The sequence below is a fragment of the Balaenoptera borealis genome (assembly GCF_965194805.1).
Source record: "Balaenoptera borealis genome assembly, chromosome: 2".
In the NCBI taxonomy this organism is placed as follows: Eukaryota; Metazoa; Chordata; class Mammalia; order Artiodactyla; family Balaenopteridae; genus Balaenoptera; species Balaenoptera borealis.
The window spans coordinates 156,903,256-156,925,365 of record NC_138867.1 but is presented as its reverse complement, the minus strand read 5'-3'; the positions used below and the strand labels follow the sequence as shown (position 1 = coordinate 156,925,365).

Genomic DNA, 22,110 nt, shown 5'->3' with positions numbered 1-22,110 from the left:
ATATTAATGTGTATAATTTAATATTAAAATATTGAATAAAGTACTTCAAAACTTTAATGACTACGAAATATTCCACTGTGTGTGTGTATCACATTTTTCTTAATCTGTTCAATTATTTACCCTTTACCTTCTTTCTTACTTCTCCTAATTTCCTAGTTCATCTTGCTCTGTGTGTGTGTGTGTGTGTGTGTGTGTGTGTGTGTGTGTGTGTGTATTTGATACACCATCTTAAATTCTTTTTTAAAAAAATATTTATTTACTGATTTATTTATTTGGCTGTGCCAGGTCTTAGTTGCGGCGTGTGGGACCTTTAGTTGTGCCATGCTAACTCTTAGTTGCGGCATGCACGTGGGTCTAGTTCCCTGACCAGGGATCGAACCTGGGCCCCCTGCATTGGGACCGTGGAGTCTTAACCACTGGACCACCAGGAGAGTCCCTTAAGTTCTTTTGGAAAAGACAGAATATATTATATATTGCATGCAAGAAGTTTTAAAATCACTCCCTGAAAGCTAAGCAATTGTGGTTGTTTTTAACTCGTCTCTATTATGATGGCACTTTGGTGAATATCGTTACGCATAATTTTTTTTTAATATTTAAGATTACTTCAGGCTTCTCTGGTGGCGCAGTGGTTAAGAATCCGCCTGCCAATGCAGGGGACACAGGTTCGAGCCATGGGCCAGGTAGATCCCACATGCCATGGAGCAACTAAGCCCATGCACCACAACTACTGAGCCTGCACTCTGGAGCCCGCGAGCCACAACTACTGAGCCTGTGAGCCACAACTACTGAAACTCGTACGCCTAGAGCCCGTGCTTCACAACAAGAGAAGCCACTGCAATAAGAAGCCTGTGTGTACTGCAATGAAGAGTAGCCCCCACTGGCCGCAACTAGAGAAAGCCCACGCACAGCAACGAAGACCCAATGCAGCCAAAAATAATAAAAAATAAATAAAATAAATAATAAAAATTAAACCCCCCCGATTATTCCATTAAGTTAGATTACTAGATTTGGAATTACTGCACCAGAAGAGTATGGATATTTGAAAGGTTCTTGCTATTTATTGCCAAACTGCTTTCCTAAAAGCCTCTTCAATTTATATTCTTTTTTTTAAAAAAAAATTATTTATTTATTTATTGGCTGTGTTGGGTCTTAGCTGCGGCACCTGGGATCCATCATTGCGGCGTGCGGGCTTCTCTCTAGTTGCATCTTGCGGCATGTAGGATCTTAGTTCCTCGGCCAGGGATTGAACCCGCACCCCCTGCGTTGGAAGGTGGATTCTTAACCACTGGACCACCAGGGAAGTCCCCTTCAGTTTCTATTCTTATTAGCAAGTAGGAAAGTGCATGTCTCAATACATCTTACAGCAGTAGGTATTATTGTTTTTTAATGATCACTAGTTTGCTAGATAGAAAATGGCATCTGTTAGTTGATTTGGAACGTGTGTCTCTGAGTCCATGCCCCAGGGCTGTGGGTGGAGGAATGTCCATCCAGTACTCTATCTGAGATTCTTCCCTTGCAGCTGACTTTGGTGTGTCTGCCAAGAATCTGAAGACTCTGCAGAAACGAGATTCCTTCATAGGAACGCCTTACTGGTAAGTCGTGTAGCTTCTGGAAATGGGATGGTGGACTGAACGCTACACCTCCAACTCTCCATGGTTCCTCTGGCTGGTCTAGAGGAGAGAGGACAGAGGCAGGGGCTCCTGAGTCAGCCTACTGGGTCTGAGCCCAGATCCCCCCACTTACTAGTGCTGAGACCTTGGCCATGTTGCTCAGCTTCGTGTGTCTCAGTTTACTCACCTGTAAAATCAGGGGTATAATAGCACCTACATAATGGGCTATTGTGAGGCTTGAATGGGATGGTGCATGTAGAAAATGCTCCATTAATAAGAACTGACACCCCTGAAAAATGGTTCTTGATTGAGTGCCAGGCATAGGGCTAGGGCCATGAAGATGAACAATACAAGTTCAGTTCCTATGCTTATATGAAATCTCCCCAGACTTATCCAGTCCATTGTGTTTCCTTCTTTTCCAAAACTATTACTTTAAAAACAAGCAAACAAACAAAAAAACCTCTCTCAGTTTCATACCTAACTACTTTCTGTTTTACTTCCCATCGTGGAGTGAGTTTCCTTTCTTGCTTGCTTATTACTCACTCTTTCTTTCTCTCTCTGCCCTTTTATTCCTCTTTCTCCTTTTCTCTCCCATCCCTTCTCTATGTGCTGTTGTGTTCTCTTCACCCCCCTTCCCGCCCCCAGTTTTTCCTGGGTCTCTTCCCCACTGCTCCCACCCACCCCTTCCCCAGGACCCTGTGTTCTGGATTGTTGCTGCCATCTTGTGGTAGGAATCAGAACTGCAGCAGGACTTGGGCAGTGGAGCTGCTTGGAAGGCATCTTTCTGTGAGAAAACGGTCCTAAGGAAGACAGTGGGATGGAAAGGAATGAAACTCATGACTCGGGAGTGCTGCCAACCCCCTGATGTTGGCTTGTGCTGGTCCTTGACCCTGAGTCTCTGAGAAGCGCCTGTGGAGGCCAGGGTCTGAGCCCTCTGTTGTCCCTTGGTTGGTTCAGGATGGCCCCCGAGGTGGTGATGTGTGAGACCATGAAGGACACCCCATACGACTACAAAGCCGACATCTGGTCCCTGGGCATCACTCTGATTGAGATGGCCCAGATCGAGCCCCCGCACCACGAGCTCAACCCCATGCGGGTCCTGCTCAAGATCGCCAAGTCAGACCCTCCCACGCTACTCATGCCTTCTAAGTGGTAAGTAGCCAGGAGGCCTGCCTGAGGGTGTTTGCTGGACGGCCAGCGGGCCTGGGATGCCGGGTGCCAGGGCTCTGCTGTCGCTGCTGGGCTCCGCAGTTGGGAGCAGTTGGGCCTGGGGGTCTGCAGGCCTCTCTGAGCTCCCTGGACCCTCCTGGCTCTTTCCTCCCTCTGTGCTGTGGACATCGGCTCTCCATCAGGGAGACCGGGTAACCCAGATAAGCCGGATCCCACTGCAGGAGTAAGAGCCCACGTGAGCCCCAGCAGCCACGTGGTACAACCCTGGGCTGGGAATTGGGGCTCGAACCCCAGCACTGCTGTGTTTCACTGTGTGCCCTCGGGCAAGTCCCTGCTCCTCTGATTTCCACATCCTCTCTGTTGGCGATGTCTGTGACGAGAAGGGCATCTTGAAGGCCCCGTCGCCTCTGCCATTTAGCTTATAAAGGCACCCTTTGTCCTTTGAAGGGCGTGTTTGGGAAGCACGCGCCTCCCAGGAGAGTGGAGTCAGTGATGTGGGGAGTTTTCTCGGCTCTCGCCCGCTCCCAGCTTACCTGTCTGTCCTCCCAGGTCTGCGGAGTTCCGAGACTTCCTGAAGACGGCCCTGGATAAGAACCCGGAGACCCGGCCCAGCGCTGCACAGCTCCTGGAGGTGAGTGGTCTCCTCTCCCGGGTGGCCGCCTGTCCCTCTGCCCAGCTCTTCCTGTGGACAGATCACCCGTGACCTGGAAGCTGGGTTCGTCCTCCCCCAGCCCAGGCGATGGTGTGCACAACTGTTCACTCATCGGCCGATGTTCCCTGAGCACCTGCCACGGGCTGGCCCTCGTGCGGGGAGGACTGGCTGTGGTAAGGGAGCCCCCAGACTCCTGTCCTCAAGGACCTTACCTTCCAGCGGGGGAGACAGGCAGCTGGCGAGCAGATAGTACATGTGGCAGGTGGAGAGCAGGGCTGTGGAGGAAAAGAGAACAGCACAGGGGAGGGGGGCCTGGGAGGGGTTGCTCTCCTATAAAAGGAGGACACGAGGGGCTCTGTGCACAGACACCCAAAGGAGGCCAGGGGGCCAGGCACATGGTGCTCAGGAGCAGAGGTGAAGGCCTAGGATGGGGGCACGATTGGTGCAGCCGGGAGAGCCAGGGGGCCAGGGTGCAGGAGCCGGGGTGAGGAGGGGGGCAGGGCTGGAGATGAGATCAGAGCGGTACGGGGGCGTGTCCACCCCCAGGTTCAGTGCTTCCCTAAGAGGACACTCGGGACGCAGCATCTAGTCGTACTCTCCACTGTGACTTATTACAGCAAAAAGATACAGAGGAAAAGGCACCTGAGGGAAGCCAGGCAGGAGCTTCCAGAGTCCCCTTCCACTGGAGTCACACGGTCTGTGCTTAGTTCCCCCAGCTGTGCATTGTGGTGACACGTGTGAGGTGTTGTTTACCTGGGAAGCACATTGGAGAGCTCGGTTGGGTTTCACTGGGGGCTGGCCACGTGGGCAGCCTCTGCCTGGCACGGGCAGGGTTCCAGACTGCAGAAGGCTGGCAGGCATTCAGCATGGGCCACGTCGCTTGCAGTTCAGGCAGAGCTGGCCCCTCTTTTCAGTTAATGGGGGGAACCCTCCCCAAATCCAAGTTCCTGGCGAAAGACCAACGGTGGAAGCAGGCCTTTCAAAGAGGAGGGGGACCAGGTCATGGCGGGTCATGCAGGACCTCGGGAGGATGCAGGCTTCACCCTGTGTGCGATGGCACACCCGTGAGGGTTTGGAGGAGGGAGACACCATCTGACTTACACTTACAAGGCTCCCTCTGGCTATTGGGTGTGGAATCTCCAAGACCAGCCAGGTTGACAGCTGACTCAGGGAGCATCCCTTTGGCTGGCTGAACGGCCTCCAGGTGGGGAAATGGATGACTGTTTCCTTGAACCTCTTTGAAATATTGGAGGTAGCTGCGAGCTGCCCTTGCCCGGGGCCGATGCCTCGTGTCCTGGCGGGGTGAGTGTCGGAGTGTTTGCGGCTGTGTTTGGAAATGCCCGGCCGTCTCTAGCGCGGCTGATCCCGGTCCCCGTGCCACCAATGCTGTTGGGAGGGGAGAGGAAGTGGACCTGGGTGATGTGGAGGGGCTGCCCGCCCACGCCCTGTCCACTCTGGTCCTTCCACCTTCGTGTGGTGGGAGCAAAGGGGGCCGACGCTCCACGGCGCACTTGAGTCTTTCTTCACATTCAGCCGCTTCTCCCAAGCACCGACTTACTGTGCGCCAGGTGCTGGGGCTGTGGTTGGCACTCTGGGCTACAGTGCGTCCCTCTGGGGTGTGTAGCACAGTGATTCAGTGTGTGGATTGGAAAAGTCCTGGGTTCAAATCCCAGCTCTGCCACTTACTGGCTGTGAGACCCTGCTCAGGGGGCTTAACCTCTCTGTGACCCTGTGCTCACTCTGAAGGGAGGATGATAGCCAGGGTTAAATGAGAAGACACTGTAAAGCGCTTAGCTTAATTGTTAAGTGCTGTGCGCAGTGAATAGTTGATGCATTGAATTGAATTATTAAAAAATGGAAAGAAGCGGGGATGCAGAATGCGGTCTGTCTGCTGGGGCTCATGATTGTTCCTTGTAGATTTCTGCATTGCATTTGAAAGCACACGGCTGGAGTTACCAGAGGCCTTCTTTTCGGGGTATTGCGGTGTTTGGTGGGTGGCGTCGGCAAGGGACTGGACCAGGCCAACCAGGGGTGGGGGTGCATGGGCCTGCTGTCACTGTCAGATGCAAAAGCTCCAAGCTCCCGGGGCCAATTGTTTCCCGTGAGCAGGCACCTCCTGGCCTGATACATCCGGCCTCCAGGATATGCTGCCAGGAAGAGACCAGCTGTCCCTCATCCCCTCGTGGCAGCCCGGGAGCCTCAGCCAGAGCCAGGAATTTCCGTTCCATAGTGGAGAAAAAAACGTCCTGCCAGAGGACTCTTCGCTGAGACAGAAGGGTTGCAGAAGAAAGTAGAGATCCCTCCGGACAAAGAAAGCTCCTTTCAGAGCTTAGGCTGCCGTCAGTTTTTTCCACGTCTCTGAGTTAAGGAGGGTGGGGCATCGTTACCCGCTTAGGTGAGGACCCTGAGGCTCAGGCCAGGGAAGTGGCCTGCCGAGGTCACCTGACTTGGAGTGGCCACAGGTAAGCCCAGACCTTGACTTGCCAGCACACCCTCCAGAGCCTCACATCTGCCTGCGGCCCCCACGTTCCTCCCGGCCCCTCCTCCTGCCCTGCACCCCGCCTTCAGCTGACTGACTTATGCCCCCACTGGTTTATGATCCATTCATTCGCTGGCACGGATATTTTGTTGGGACCTTATCACTTGGTGGTAACCTGGGCTCTGAAATCAGGCTCGCCCTCCTGAAACCCGAGTGGTCCTCACGCTGAGCCTCAGTTTCCTCCTCTGTAGGAGGTGGGTCGTGCTTGCGTCACGGAAGTGTGTGAGTGGATGCGATTCTGTGCCCACCCGCTGTCTTCAGCATCGTGGCTGTCACACGTCCGGTGCGCAGCGTGCACTTGTTGAATTTGCTCTCAAACCCACCCCGTTCTAGCACAGCATTCTTGTCAAGGTCGTTAGTACCTTCTGGACTTCGTGGTCAGCTCAGGCCTCAGTGCTGGTCTTGCTGGACTCAGCAGCAGCCGCAGGCGACCCTCTTCCCCTTTGCTGTCAACGCCTGATGTCAGGTCTCCACGCTCTCTTGGTTTCCTTCCTTCTCACTGGCCACTCGTCTGTCTCCTTCGCCTGCTCCTCTTTCTCCAGCTGATTAACGTGAAGTGCGCCAGGGCCTTTCCCTCCGTCTCCATCACCTTGATGGGCTCGTCTGTTCGCCATGACTCCCGCATTTCTGCCTGCAGCCCAGACTGCCCTCCTTGCCCACAGCCCCTTGTATCTGGCTGTTTACCCTCCACCCCTTTAGGTGTCCGTAGATATCTGAAACTAAACACGTCTGCAACTGAGCGCCCCCATCTTTCCCCAAATATGCTCTAGCGATGGCTTTCCTGTCTCAGTCGATGGCAGCCTCACCTTGCCAGCAGTCAGGCCCCAAACCTCGCAAGCATCCTGAACCCCTCTCTTTCTCACACACTCTGTATCCATTCTAGCAGGGAATCCTGTTGTCCCTGGCTTCAGAACATGCCCAGGATCCAGCCACTTCTCACCACCTCCCTTGCAGCCAGAGGGAAAAACATAAGTCAGCTCCTATACCTCCTGAGTCCAAAGCCCCTTAATGGCTCCCATCTTACTCAGGGTAAAATCCAGAGTGTCAGTGACCTGCAAGGTCCTGCAAGGTCTGCCCACCCCACCTTGACTCCTCAGACTTCTCTTCCTCTTGCCCCCTCACTCTTCCCCAGCCAACCAGCCTCCTTGCTACTCTTCAGACACTCCAGGCACACTCCAGCCTCAGGGCCTTTGCACTGCCTGTCCGCTATGCCAGGGATGCTCTTCCCCTAGACACCTCCATGGCTGACTCTTTCTCTTCAAGTCATTGCTCAAATGGCAGCTTCTCAGTGAGGCCTCCCCCAAGTACCCTGTTTAAAACTGCAAACCTACTGCACCCTCACATTCCTAATTCTCCTTCCCCTGCCCTACTTTTGATTTTTCCATGGCACATAGCACTTATAGTATATAACTTACAAGTTTATTAAGTTTATTGTTGATCTCCCTGACTAGCATGTCAGCTCCCTGGGGACAGCAGTCTTTGTTTTTGTTTTCGTTTTTGCTTTCACTGATGTGCCCCAGTCATCCAGAATAGTGCCTGGTATGGAGAGGGCCTTCGTTAAATACATTTACTTATTTTTACTTAACAAAGTGTTATGTAACCTCTTCTCCATGCCAGGTTCTATTCTAAATGCTTAGCAAATGTTAGCTAACTTAATCCTCATGACAACCCTATGAAATAGGTACTGTTTGGATCTCTGTCAAACAGATGATAAAACTGAAGCACAGAGAGGTTACGTAGCCTGCACAAAGTCACACAGTGTGTAAGTGACAGAGCTGATTTCTGATCCTGGTCATCTGGTTCCAAAGCCTGTTCTTTTGACCACTCTAGTACGTTGCCTCTCTGAATGAATGAAGGAAAGAAAGAGAGGTGGAATAAAGTTAGGAGGGAGGGAAGGAGGACTGAAGGAAAGTTGCTGACACCTGAAAACTTGAAAGTGTTATCAGGCATTTTCTAAAGCCAGTCTTGGGGTGTGGGACACCCCGGCTGTTGGTTTCTAAGCACACAGAGGAAAACTAGGCTCAAGTTCTTGGGAAGGATGACTGCGTAGATGGCAGGAGAGGCCCTGGCCGGAGGGTGGGTGCCAGCTGGCGAGCTCTGTGGCACCTTGGGGCTCCCTGCAGAGATAGCACAGAACAGCTTTTCCTCTTCTTGAAGGAGCAGACAGCTGAGTTTCCCTCTGATCTGGGTCTTCCACGGGGGTGACCGAGCACCTTTCTAGGGACCCATGTGCCCAGACCAGGCCGTCCCTGTGCAGGTGCACAGTGCACTGGCCACCCGGGAAGGTCCCGCACCCTTCTGTGCTGGGCTTTGTCTCTAATGGGCCTTGGCAGCTTGGCGGTTGAAACGTCTTTTCTAAACACAACCCTGGAAGTAACAGAGCTGATGCAGTGTAGGAGGGGGTCTGTGCTTTGTGTCCCAGAGCAGTTTACAGAACAGTGTTCCGGGCCTAATCAGACACAGGAGGGCCTGCCCCATCTGCCAGCCCCGCTCGCCCGGGGATTCCAGGAGCTTGGCACCCAGGGGAATGGTCCCGCTCACCTGCCCCTCTGTCAGAGGCTTTCTTCCCCATGCCTCCCCCTCCGCTTCCTAAAGACCCCGGGGTGCTCAAGGGAGGCCATGCAGAAGATGTTCAGCCTCAAGAAAGCAAGGCTCCTGGCCAAGCTTAAGAGTCACTAATTTGGTCAATATGTGATATGGCCTGATGAAAACCTGGCATTTCCAGAAGCCTGTGTTTGCATTATTTGTTTCTGCCGCATCTGCTGCAGCAACTGCAGTGAAGTGTCCCGTGGCTTCTTGCTCAAGTTCACATGTGTGAGGTTGTGCAGTGTGAAGCTCGGGAAGCTTTGGGATCTGATTCTTACCTTCAGTTCCAGAAAGCTGCACTCTGGGGATGCAGGAGGGAATGGGGATGGCTGGGAGTGCAAACTGGTGCTTAAAGCCTTCTCTGGTTGTGGTTCTGCTGCTGGTGATGGTGGTGATGATAGTGGCAGTGGTAGCAATGGTGGCATGGTGATGGCAGGGGCAGTAGTGATGGTGGTGATGATGGTGGCTATAGCCATGATGGTGGTGGTGATGATGACGGTGGTGGTAGTAATGGGGATGGTGGTAATGGCGATGAGGATGATGGTGATGGTAGTGATGATGGTGATGGTGGTGATGACGATGGTGGTGATGATGATGATGGTGGTGGTGGTGATGCTGACACTGATGATGGTGATGATGATGGTGGTGGTGGTAGCGTTGATGATGATCGTGGTGGTGGTGGTGATGATGATGTTGATGATGATGGTGGTGATGTTGGTGGTGGTGAGGATGATGGTGGTGGTGGTGGTGCTGCTGCTGCTGATGGTGGTTGTGATGATACAGATGATAGCTGCCGCATTTTGAGCTCTTACTACAATGCTGAGAACAGCCATACTATTATTCCCAGTATACAGATGAGCAAACTGAGGCTCAGAGAGGTTGAGTGAGTTGCCCGAGTTGGTGGAAGTGGGATTTTATTCCAGGCAGCCTGGCTCTTGAGTCTAGAGCCAGCAATCTTCACTGCTATACTCTCCTGCCTCTCGCGATTAGTACATCCTTATTAATATCCAATTCAAGACCCTTTGGAGCCACACAGCAGCCAGAGTGATACCTTCAAAGGGTAACTCTTTATATCACTGCTCTGCTGCAGCCCTTGTACTTGCTGCTCCCCCTGCATGGAATTCTCTGTGCCCAGATCTTTCCCTGGCCGGCCCCTTCACATCCCTCAGGGCTCAGCTTGAATGTCACCTCCCAAGGAGGGCCCTCTGCCCAAAGACCTAGGCAGACTTTCCCGCCACCCACCCACCGCACCAATCCAGGCCCATGTTCCTCCAGCCTATCCTATTACCTGGTCTGAAAAATGATCTTGTTGTTTGGTTACGTGCCCATTGTCTCTCCCACTCAGCTGCGAGCCCCCAAGGCCAGGGAGCTTACCTGTCTGCTTGTTTGGCCTTATTTCAGCACCTGGTGCATCACTGGCCTCAACATGGGGCTGAGGCGTGAATCAACGAGTGAACGGGGGTGTGGGAGAGAAAGATAAGAAATAAAATTCTTCACGTCTTTACTAGTTTGGACTAACTAGAGAAAGTCAGGCTGGTTTAGGAAGATCTGAATGACAGGGCTCTTTAAAAGGAGTGAGGTGTATTGCTTTCCCGTGTGCAGAGTGGGGTGCCCAGGTTGAATAGGGTGTTGCCTCTGGCCTTCCACAAATGTACTAAACAGATAAGAAAGAACAAGCAGATAGGAATGATTTGTAGTGGACCTATCAGTTGTGAATATGTTTTCAAGGTGTTAGAAAATTTATTCTCGAAAATTTATTCTCTTTAGTCATTTAAATACTTCCCTGCAATCTTGTTGACACTGTTCCTCCGCTGATAACTGACAGTAAAAACAGTGAATTTCATCAGAGCCTTCCTGTGCATTTCAAATGAGCAAATTCCAACTTAACAACTGCCCCACCCCGCCCCTGCCAATGCCTTTCTAAGAGCCCCCGAGTGAGTGTGGGGAATTGAGGAATCCCATGTCCCTGTCCACAACCTGGTGGTGGGGACAAGATGCTCAGAGACAGACTTGTACCAGGGAGATCTTCAGGCTGATTTACCATCTGCTGAGGTCTTAAAAGCTTTGGTGGGGCTTCCCTGGTGGCACAGTAGTTGAGAGTCTGCCTGCCGATGCAGGGGACGTGGGTTCGAGCCCTGGTCTGGGAAGATCCCACGTGCTGCGGAGCAACTAGGCCCGTGAGCCACAACTACTTAGCCTGCACGTCTGGAACCTGTGCTCCGCAACAAGAGAGGCCGCGACAGTGAGAGGCCTGCGCACTGGGATGAAGAGTGGCCCCCACTCGCCGCAACTGGAGAAAGCCCTCGCACAGAAACGAAGACCCAACACAGCCAAAAATACATAAATAAATAAATTTAAAAAGAGACGTTTAAAAAGAAAAACAACTAACTGATAATTAAGAAAAGTTTATAAAAAAAAAAGCTTTGGTGTTTTCCAAGGTCCGTGAAAGAGCCTTCACTTTTTAAAGATGTGGCATTTCTGTAAACGCCTAGGAATAGAACATACACTACTTGGCCTCAAGCTTTTGCAAACGCACACATCCACCCTGAGACCTATACGAGCATGTTCATAGCAGCTTTATTAATAGTTGCCCCAAATGGGAAACAACATAAATGGTCAGCACCAGCAGGAAGAATAAACAAACCGTGACAGAGTCACGTGGTAGAATACTGCACGGGAATCAAAAGGGAAGAGTTTACCGACATGTGCAACAGGGTAGGCGAATCTCATAGCCTCAGCTCAGCTCGTGTCGAGTGAAGAAAGCCAACCACAAAAGAATACGTACTCTATGATTCTGTTCAGATGAAGTTAAAGAGAAGGCAAACCTAGTCTCTGGAGCTGGGTGCCTGTGGGGAGTGAGGTTGACTGCACGGGGAATGGGGACCTTCTCGAGGTGATGGAAATGGTCTGTATCTTTTTTTTTTTTTTAAACTTTGGGTTTATTTATTTATTTATTTATTTATTTATTTATTTATTTATGGCTGTGTTGGGTCTTCGTTTCTGTGCGAGGGCTTTCTCTAGTTGTGGCAAGTGGGGGCCACTCTTCATCGCGGTGCGCGGGCCTCTCACTATCGCGGCCTCTCTTGTTGCGGAGCACAGGCTCCAGACGCGCAGGCTCAGTAATTGTGGCTCACGGGCCCAGTTGCTCTGCGGCATGTGGGACCTTCCCAGACCAGGGCTCGAACCCGTGTCCCCTTCATTGGCAGGCAGATTCTCAACCACTGCACCACCAGGGAAGCCCAGTGGTCTGTATCTTAAGCTGGGTGGTGGTTACAGCAGGTGTGTATGTATGGAAAAAGTCCCTGAGCTTAATGATTTGTGAACTTTACTGTGTGTAAGTAATTCTTCAATAATGTATGTGTGTATATGCATGTATATACTGTATATATTATACTTTTTAAACCATATATGAAAACCTTTTAAAAAAGTAAATTAACAAATACACAAACAAACCTCCTGAAACATTACTTCTGCTCCCGCTTTGGGCTAAGCTCTTCCCTGTGCGTGATCTCATTCCATCCTCATGCCATCCCTGTGGGTCTGGCATTATTGTCTCCACTTCAGAGGTGAGAAGCCTGTAGCTCAGAGAGGGAAGGGGACTTGCTCAGTGTCACACAGCTGGTGAGTGGCAGAGCTGGCTCACTTTCCACCACACACAGGACTTTCTGAGCTGCCTCTGGGTCTGCCTGACCAAGTTCATGTTCACGTTTCGCTCAGGGATGCCGCTGGCCTTCTCCGCCTGGGGGATCGCCTCCCCCAGCTTTGGCTGCCCCTCCTCATCCTCCCAGCCCACAGTGGTTCTAATCCAGCTGTCTTGCCCCCCCTCAGCATCCCTTCGTCAGCAGCATCACCAGCAACAAGGCTCTGCGGGAACTGGTGGCCGAGGCCAAGGCTGAAGTGATGGAGGAGATTGAAGACGGCCGGGATGAGGCGGAAGAGGAGGACTCGGTGGATGCCACCTCTGTAAGGCCTGGAGGAACGGGGGTGGGGGCGGCGTGCTGGAGGGACGGGATCCCCGCAGGCCTTGACTGGTGTGGGAGGGGCCCGGGAGGTGCAGGAAGGGTTCCTTTCTGTTTATCCCCAGCTCAGAGGTCACAGGCCCCCACGCCACCAGTTATGTAAGACAGCACATGGGCCGGGATGAGGCAGCAGGGTGTGTTGACCAAATCCTGTACGTTTTCAGGGAAGACCAGGAGTCAGATTTTTATATGAGATCTTCCAGTTTTTAAAAGTTGGTAGTTGACTCATTTTGCTTCCCAGCCTTTTTCCTGTTGTGGCTCACATACCAAATGAGGATGCGTGTAGCACACTGTGGGATCAATGCACATAAAGGCTGCACGTGATCAGAGGCAACGGGCCGAACGAAGGGCTCCAGCCACCCCAGACCCCGACTGTCTGCCCTGAGGGCCCAGGGGACCCAGGTCTTGGCATATTCGTAACCCATCTGCAAGCTTCGGTGCTTGGCTGAGTGGAAATTTAAATGAAAGCTAATTTACATTTTTTTAAAACATTTGAGCCAAACAAAACATGTCTGTGGGCTGGATTCTGTCCTGAGCTTCTACTTTCGGATCCCTGGTGTAGCCATTGGGGGAGAGCCTCCCCCAGGAGGGGAGATTTGCTATCCAGATGGTGCCGTGGACCTAGTGAGGGAGGGGCTGGACTGTTGGGGATGGACAATACAGCACTTTCTCAAGTTTAATTCATTCCTGGGAGGAGCCTGAGCTGGCGTGAATCCTCACCAGGACGAGGAAAGGGACGCCCCAAGGAGGACGAGTGGAATCAGCACAGTAACGACAGCCCTTACTGAGCCCCCGCTGGGTGCCGGGCATCTTGCAACTCAGAGGAGAACCCAGGCTCCATTTTACAGATGGGAAAACTGAGGTTCGAGTGGTGCAGTCGCTGAGCTGATAGGTGGCAGGGACAGGTGTGGGCTGGGAGTGGGAGTGGGAAGCAGCGTGTCTGGGGCCCGGTTCCAGGAGGGGGCAGGCAGCGAGGATGGGGAAGAGGCAGAAAGTGTCACGTCCCACCTGGTTTCTCCACAGGCAGAAGGCTGATCTTTGTCATGAAGACAGTGGGGGCCTTGATGGTTTCAGGCAGGGGTTGGGCGTTGTTGTGTGGATGTCAGGATCAGATCTGAATTTTTGAACCATCATTGCTCTGGGTGTTGAATAGAAGGTGGATTGGAGTTGCTTCTGAAGATTCCATATCCAAGGTTAAAAAAGCACAAGAGGGTGCTTTTGGTATGATTCTGTTAGTATCAAGTTTAAAAGCAGACAAACTGACCTATAACACTTCGAGATCAAAGTCAGGACAATGATTGTGTTGGGGGAGGATGGACACAGGTCGGGGTCTCAGGACTGGGACAGTGTCCCACTCCTGACCTGGAAGGTGGCTATGTGGGTGCTCACCTTATTCATTAGGCTGGACATTGATGTTTCATCCACAGAAATCAGTGTTCTATTTCACAATAGCAACATTTTCAGTACTTTCTTCCCCTGAAAAGCTCTAAAAAACAAAAACAAAACAAAAAAAGTGGCTAATAGGCTGAATCTAGCCCCTGGATAGGTTTGGCTTGGCCTTTCTGTGATTTTTTTAAAAATTTGAGTTGCCATCTAAAAATTGGGAGATGTCATGTACAAGTCCACATTCGAGCTTGTCTTGAAAAATTGGAAGGTCTGGGCACAGGGGACCCATTTTCCCACGTTGTCACAATTGGCTGGAGCAGAGTAACCACTGCCCCCTTTCTACAGGGCATGAGCTGTCTAGCTGGCCACGGTTGCCTCGACTCCTAGGAGGAATACCTGTTCCTCAAAGCAAGTAGTACAATAATTTTATTGTTAGTTAGGCAATAAGGAGTGGGGAGGACCGTGGCTTACTAGAGAGGGATGCCTGTTGTACCTCCCTGGCCCACTTCATCTTGTGGGTGTCTGACTTTCTGACCTCACTGCATCTCTGACTCTTGCCTAGGACACACAGTAGCATGGCCTTGACTATGTTTTTTTTTCTCCTAGCCTCTGGGGAACCACACTCGGGACTCCTCTGAGGTGAGTCAGCTGAGCCTCGATGCTGACAAGCTTCTCAAAGAATCATCTTTCACCCCACTGCCACCCAGCCAGCCTCAGGACATTGTGAATGGGCCCAACCAACCCTCTGGGGACACATCCCTCCAAGCCACCAGCCCCCCAGATGTGGCCCCTGGAAATGAGAACGGCCTAGCCGTGCCCGTGCCCCTCCGGAAGTCCCGACCGGTGTCCATGGATGCCAGGATTCAGGTATCCGAGGAGAAGCAAGCCACCGACCAGGGTGGGGACCTCAGTCCAGCAGCCAGCAGGTCCCAGAAAGCAAATCAGAGCCGTCCCAACAGCAGCGCCCTGGAGACCTTGGGTGGCGAGAAGCTGGCCAACGGCAGCCTGGAGCTCCCTGCCCAGGGGGCTCTAGGCCCTTCCAAGAGGGACTCAGACTGTGGCAGCCTCTCCACCTCCGAGAGCATGGACTATGGCGCCTCCCTCTCAGCCGACCTGGCCCTGAACAGAGAGACGGGCTCCCTGTCTATCAAGGTAATGCTGCCCCTTGTGCCTCAGGCTTGGAGCAGGGGCACTGCAGAATGTGTTGCTGCCCGGTTTTGGTGTTTGAAAGCATATGATGGCTGCCTTCCATTATAAGTAGTTCATGAGGCTGCTGTTTCTTTAAAGAGCTCTCCATTTGATTCGTAGTTAAAACCCCCAAATATCTGAGTTCGGTCTGGGATTTAGTCATGTCAGGCAATTAATTGGTTTGGGTTTTAATTTCAGTTTGGGTTTCCATTTAAATTGGGTTTGGTTAAAGGCCCTGCTAAGATGGGGGAGAGATGATTCTAGAATCGAAAGTTCTCTGACTTGGAGGTCAGCCATGTGGTCCAGCTGCCGACTGATTCAGTTAAAGGGAGTGGGCTCGAGGCTTCCTCCTGGCTCGTGGCTGTTCCGGAGGAGGTGGCATTGTGAATGACAGTAGCCGCTGCACTTGAGAGCTCAGCACGAGGCCTGTACTGCAAAATGCTTAAAAGCAACCACAGATGAGGCGCCTTCAATCATCCCAAAGTACAGCCCAGCAAACGGAGGCTCAGGTGGGAGGTGGGGAGCTGGTCAGACTCCAGACTCTGAGCTCTGAATCCCACATGCCATTCTGCCCTCGCGGTGGGAGCTTTGGCCTGCTTGTCCTCGGGAAGGGCAGACCGCATTCCCTGCCCATCTCACAAATCGTGAGATATTCGTGAACTCACTGTTGGTCACCTGATTGGCCACACTGAGGACCTCATCCCCAACCAAGGCTGAATTTAGGGAAGGTTCTGCATCTTTTTTGTTTTTTCCTTCCGTCACTTACTTGGTGACAATGACACAGCAGAGACTCAAAAATATTGGCCAAATGAGAGGGAGCCAAAGGAGAGGCAGTCAGTCAGCACAATTAGCTTTGGGAACAGAAAGAAAGCACAGTTTTAACAGGTCACCAGGACAAGCGGAGATGACAGCAGCTTTGATGTATAATCATCTTCCTTAGGGTAGGGGGTCTGTCCCTTCTCTTCTTAAAAAGACACTAAGGGTTAAAAAAAAAAACAGTAATTTTTTTTTTCTTTTAAATAAAGGTTGACCCACCCAGAGCTGGGTCCCCACCTCTTCTCAAGGGTATTGAGAACATTCCTTTGCTGGCGGGCTGGCAGTGAGTCAGGGAACGCGGCTGTCCTGATAAGAGTCCACGGCTGCGTCAGCACCCTTGGCTTGACGGGGAGGCTGTTACCCCCAGGCGGAGGCCCGGCGACCAGGAGCAAGCAGCTCTATTGTGAGGGCTGCACCCAGGCCTCCTTCCTCCCCCGCCATCTCCAGCCAGCCTGCATTTCTGGTTGCTAGTCTGACTCAGCTTGAACTGAGTCCTGGGACACGTGAGCTGGATGCTGTAGGGCGATGAGCTGCAGGGTGACCTTTCAGGGCCGAGAGCATCCAGAGCTGCTGGGCGAGGTGCCATGGGAAGAGGTGGGAGCCTGCAGGGGAGGGGAACCCAGACCTCAGGGCCAAGGACAGTCTGCTGGGCTCGACTGAGCGGGCACGGGGGTCAGCGGGGACTTTGAGGGCAGAGGCCTCCTGCTGGGCGCCACCCTGGCTCTCCCTGCACTTGCAGGGCTGGCAGGCCCTCGGAAAGGCCGGCCTGCGCTGCACCAGGAGGGGCCTCGGAAAGCAGTGGAGAGGTCGGAGGGGAGAGGCCGTGATGCCTTCCTTGCAGGCCCACAGGCCTACATCCGAGTCAGGATGGAGGACTTTCAAAGGGTATTTAAATACCCTTAACTCCTCCTGGAGGAGTTCTGGCAGCACTGTGTAAGCAACCACACGTGAAAGGCATGATTATTCATAGGAAAAAGTAAAGATAAAGATTATGAATAATCTCATGGTGGCTCTAGATGGGCGTGGCCTCCTGTGGAGTTCAGGTCAGGTCAGATTTGGCTGCCAAAGCAGTTATGAACTCTGGTTTTCCGGGCTCTTTGGATTTTGGCATTGAGGATAAGAGATCGTGGTCTGCAGTAATAACTGTCAAAAATAAATACCAAGTGTTGAACCCTTGCCATGAGCCGGGTGTTGTTGTATGCCCCACCCCCATCGCATCTTTGCAACCTCAAGGGACTTGCCCAGGTTCACAGAGCCAGTAGGTGGTAGAGGGAAGATTGGAACCCAGCTCGCTCTTTCTGACGCCGTGTCTTTTGTGTGAGAGAGTGCTGGCTGCCAGCGGGCAGGGGATGGGCCGTGTCTGAAGGGCGAGATCAGGGAGAGGAAAGGGCCCAGCGTCAGACACTCAGGCTCCCCTCCCCATTGAAAAGCTTGAGGCAAGAGGGGGACAATGGACGGTCGCCTCCTACCTGGACGGGGCTGAGGCTCTGGGGCCAGGAGGGCTGTGGGCTGCACCCTCTGTGTCGCCCATGGATTCTTAACTGTGACGCTGAGCTTTGCCTGATGATCTTCCCTGGCCAGAACTCGAGGCTGCACAATAAGACCCTCAAGAGAACACGCAAGTTTGTGGTGGACGGCGTGGAGGTGAGCATCACCACCTCCAAGATCATCAGTGACGATGAGAAGAAGGACGAGGAGATGAGATTTCTCAGGTAAGCCTGGGAAGGGCCCTGATGGTGGTAATAGGGTGGGGACGCAGTGAGAGGGATGGGCGTGGGTCCTTCTGGTGCAAGAGCTGTTTGTCTGTCTACAGCACCAAGTGTGGGATCAAGGACACAAAAGGAAGCTGGCTTTGCCTGAGATCCTGCATTCTGTAACCCACCCAACCCCCCATCCACTAATGCATCCATCCACCCACCCACCTACCCACCTCTGCATCTGCTCACCCCTCCATTTACTCATCCATCCATCCACCCCTCTACCCACTTATTCACCCATCCATCCATCCACCCCTCTACCCACTCATTCACCCATCCATCCATTCATCTATCCATCCACACAGCCATCTCTCTGTCCACACACCCCTCTGCACACCCACCCTTCCATCCATCCATCCACCCACCCATCCATCACCTACCCACCTACCCAGCCCTCCACCCTCCCCTCCAGCCAGCCAGCCATTCACCCATGTATCCATACCCCCCAGCAGGCTGGGGGACATGGTGGTGACCCAGGTAGTTGAGGCTGTTGCCTTTGTAAAACTTACACCTCACGGGCCAACAAACAGCACACAAGATAATTCCCAACTCTGGTACATGCTGTGAAGGGAATAATGGGTGATAGGATAGTGAGCCCCTGGGTCGGGGACACTGCTCTGTGGGAAATCTCCTGAGCAGAGCCAGAAGGTTGAGAGGAGCTGGCCACGAGCAGAGCCGGGGGTCACGGAGGGAACTGCAAGGCCAAGGCCTGAGGGTTGACCGCGTGGCTTGTTTAGGGACCTGAGAGGGCAGGGCTGGAGTGTGGAGTGTAAGGTGGGAGGGAAAGGATGGGGAGCCGTCCCCGGGACCTGCAGGGCCAAGGTCATGTTGGCCTGTGGGCAGGGGTGGAAGAGTGTGGATTTCATACCCAGTATAGCTGGAGTGAAGCAGCTGGAGAGTGACCAGTGGTGACATCCCTTTTGAAAGCCAGCTCCGCTGCCATATGAGTCTGGGCGTAGAGGGGGCAGGACTGATGCAGGGATCCAGGGAGACCCCGGCCAGGATGGTGGCCAGACAGAGGGAAGAAGTGGTTGGATGCAGCATGCATTTTGGAGGCAAAACCCATGAAACCGGAAGGGATTGGTGTGGGGAGGAGGGTGTGAGGCAAAGCTGTTTGCTAGGAACCATCGTTGCACTTTAAAGGTGCTCAGGCACCCTGACAGCCCTCCTCAGGGAGACCCTATCTCGGCCGTTCTGTAAATTAGGAAACTGTTTCTTGGTGGGAACTTACCTGCCTCAGGTCATCCAGGTGAGAAGCTCTGTCTGTGTGAGGATTCTACCCGGCTTCCACTGGACCAGGAAGCTTGCTGGGGGGCTGCCAGGGGCGGGGTTGAGGGGTTTTGCAGTTAGGGAGGGAGGCCTTGGACCCACAAATCTCCCTTGAGGCCAGACCTTTGAAGGCTAAATTCATGATTGATTCGTAGGACATCTCTAACATATCACACACATTCATATCTTTAAAAAGCACAGGGACTTCCCTTGTGGTCCAGTGGTTAAGACTCCACGCTCCCATTGCAGGGGGCCTGGGTTCAATCCCTGGTCGGGGAACTAGATCCCACACGCGTGCCGCAGCTAAGACCCAGTGCAGCCAAAAATAAATAAATAAATATTTTTTTAAAAAAAGAAAAAAAAGAAACAAGGCCTGATTTTCCTAGAGGGGTGGGATAGGGAGGGAGGGTGGGAGGGAGACACAAGAGGGAGGGGATATGGGGATATATGTATACATATAGCTGATTCACTTTGTTATACAGCAGAAACTAACACACCATTGTAAAGCAATTATTCTCCAATAAAGATGTAAAAATAAATAAATAAATAAATAAAATAAAATAAAATAAAAAGGAGAAAAAAAAAAGCACAGACATTCCAAAGCCAAATAGAAGCAGTTTTGGATGCCTGGGGGCACTTTTCCCCTCTAGGAGCCAGGGGGATGAGAGGCAGACTTTTCGTTGGTGGTGTTTCTGCGTGCATGCATATGCGTGTACACACACGCATGCACGCACTGGTGTCCTCATCTGTGTGCGCTGGAGAGGCTTGAGGCTGGGGGAGGGGTGGGTGTGGTTGCTCTTGGACGATGACACCACCTTCTGTTTCAGTGGTCACCTGGGAGGTGACCTGTACCCCTCAATCTTCAGACCCCAAGGGCTCAGTTTCCTTTCTGTCACCTCCCCTCTGGGCAGTTTAGGTTCCTAGGGTTGAAATTCCAGACCCAGCACACCCCGTCTAGAAGCGATGCCTCTGGCCCTGGCACTGGGCCCCCAAGCAGAGGAGTGGGTGCCACTTAGGTTTGAAAGGTGAGATTGAGCCGCGGTGGAGAAGAGGTGCTCACAGTGAAAGAACGAGGCTTTGCTTGTCTGCCTGCTGTGGTCTGAAGGTCCGCACGTCCTGTCAATGTGGCCAGGCCGCCAGGCTGCGAGCTGTGGCGGGCTCTGGCCCACGTCCCTGGTCGTACCTGGATCCTAGCATTTCCGGAGGACTGGGTGACACGTAGGCTTTTGAATGGTGTCACCGAATAGTTGCTCTCACAGATTGAGGCTGCTAGGTCAGAGTTCTTTCTGGTTTTGCCTAAAATTGCTGGTTCTTTCCTTCTTAAGCCTGTGTCTGCCTGCCTTTCCCTTGTGAGAACTCAGGTTGGTCAGGGAGGAAATGTCAGAACCTGGCTGCTTACCTTCTTCTCTGTTCGTGTTTTGGTCGGTTGTTCTCTGAGCCTTAGTCTCTCTTGTGTCAGGGTCTCCCTCTCTTTGTCAGCTCTCAGCAGTCACCTCCTGCCTCCTCTCTTCCCAAATGCAGAGGCTCCCAAGGAAGCTTTCTTCTGTGCCCCTAGAAAGCATTTCTGGCTTTTCCCAGAGACTGGGCAGCCTCTTCTTCCTCGTTATCATTCGAGAAGTTACCACTTGGGGAGTGATTGCCATGTGCCAGGCAGACACTACAGGTATCAGCTCATGTAACCTTAAAGAACCTGAGAGGTAAAGGTTATATCCCCATTTTACAGATGCAGGAACAGAGCCTGCAAAGACTGGGCGACTGCCTAAGGGAAAGCGAGCTGAGCTAAGATTCAAATAAGGCCCCCCGACCCCTGAGAGCATGCAGGCCTCTCCTCCTGCAGCTGTTGGTGGGCAGTTCCTGAGTAGCTCTACCCGCTCAGAGCTGTGAGGAAAGCCCCACAGCGGGGGTGGCCATGGTACAGGCTGCAGACGCGGGACTGGAATAGGACACAGGCTGCCAGGGAACCGCCCGCCGTTCACAGTCAGGAGGCCCAAGTTCTTTCTGCATCATTTTAATTTCTTTTCTGATTCCATAAATGATACATATCAATTTTTAATGGACTTGCCCGGAAAGAAACACAATTGGTGGGGTTTATCCCACCAGTATTTTTTCTGTGTACACACATATACACAGTGACAATAGGTATGTTACCAAATGAAGGTACACTGTGTGGTTGGGGTCAAAGTTTGATTGTATTTACATTTTTGAATAGGTAATATCATGGTTCAAAACTCGACAAGAAAAAGAGGGTAAACAGCGAAAAATCTCCCTCTCTCACTTTTCTGCCAGCCATCCAGCTCCCCTCCTTGTGTTAATATTTTACAATGTAATCCTTCCAGAAACACTCAGTGTTTAAATAGGAAAGTAAACACACACATGCACATGTGCACACACATATAGGGTCCTTTTTGTTTTTCACCCAGATGGTAGGTAGCATAAGAGACCCACACTCTTCAACAGCTTGCTTTTTTCATTCAGGGACCAATCCCTATCTGTTCATAAAGAATTGCTGCATTTTTCATAGATTTTTTCCATGTAATTCAATATCTCAAGCAAGAACTTGATTTTTTTAATGGTTGTATAAAATTACATCAGATGGACATATGTAGTTAGACTGTATTGATGGACATTTGTTTCTAATTTTGTACTATTATAAATAGCATTGTTATGAATATCCTTATTCAATTTTGTTGTGCATCTGTGAATATCTCTTTAGAATCAGTATCCAGAAGTGGAACTACTATGTCAAAAGGCAGAGACTTATTGCATTGTCCTCCAGAAATGTGTCAATTTGTACATATCAGCAGTATATGAAAGTATCAATTTCCCCTATATTCTTGCCTATTTAATGAAGATGTTATTTCTTCTTAATTTGTATTTCATATCCACATAGCTAATTTAAAGATTTTGTCTTTTGTTTCATGTCTGTGCATGTTCTGTGCCACTTTTTAAAATTAGGATATTCCTGTTTTTCTTATTGATTTGGAAGCACTCTTTATATATTAAAATTATTAATGTTTTGTCTGTCAATAAACGTCAAATAAAGTCTGAGTTCTAAGTTTGCGTCATGCCTCTACCCCAGTCTTGTGTGACGCCTCTCCACGCCCCAGCCTTCAGTGTC

General features: G+C 51.6%; 2 protein-coding genes across 3 annotated transcripts in view; one reads left to right on the top strand and one right to left on the bottom strand.

Annotated features, from left to right (window-relative positions):
* STK10 (serine/threonine kinase 10) overlaps nucleotides 1–22,110 on the top strand; it is a 120,616-nt gene that overhangs the window by 68,076 nt on the left and 30,430 nt on the right. For both annotated transcript variants that reach the window (XM_082380858.1, XM_082380859.1), the window contains exons 5-10: nucleotides 1,520–1,592; nucleotides 2,568–2,762; nucleotides 3,330–3,411; nucleotides 12,386–12,520; nucleotides 14,569–15,114; nucleotides 17,548–17,678. In XM_082380858.1, coding sequence (XP_082236984.1) covers nucleotides 1,520–1,592; nucleotides 2,568–2,762; nucleotides 3,330–3,411; nucleotides 12,386–12,520; nucleotides 14,569–15,114; nucleotides 17,548–17,678 — 1,162 coding nt within the window. The remainder of the gene's footprint in view (nucleotides 1–1,519; nucleotides 1,593–2,567; nucleotides 2,763–3,329; nucleotides 3,412–12,385; nucleotides 12,521–14,568; nucleotides 15,115–17,547; nucleotides 17,679–22,110) is intronic.
* On the bottom strand, nucleotides 5,458–12,378 carry LOC309623736 (uncharacterized protein). Its single transcript, XM_082380884.1, has 2 exons — nucleotides 7,051–12,378; nucleotides 5,458–6,772 (listed from the first exon to the last, which is right to left on the bottom strand). Exon 1 carries the CDS (start codon nucleotides 9,388–9,390, stop codon nucleotides 8,656–8,658), a length of 735 nt encoding a protein of 244 aa, XP_082237010.1. The 5' UTR covers nucleotides 9,391–12,378; the 3' UTR covers nucleotides 5,458–6,772; nucleotides 7,051–8,655.

What these genes read in the sequence shown, in the direction of transcription:
- LOC309623736 (XM_082380884.1), bottom strand. Translation starts at nt 9,390, where the DNA reads ATGGCTGTTCTCAGCATTGTAGTAAGAGCTCAAAATGCGGCAGCTATC.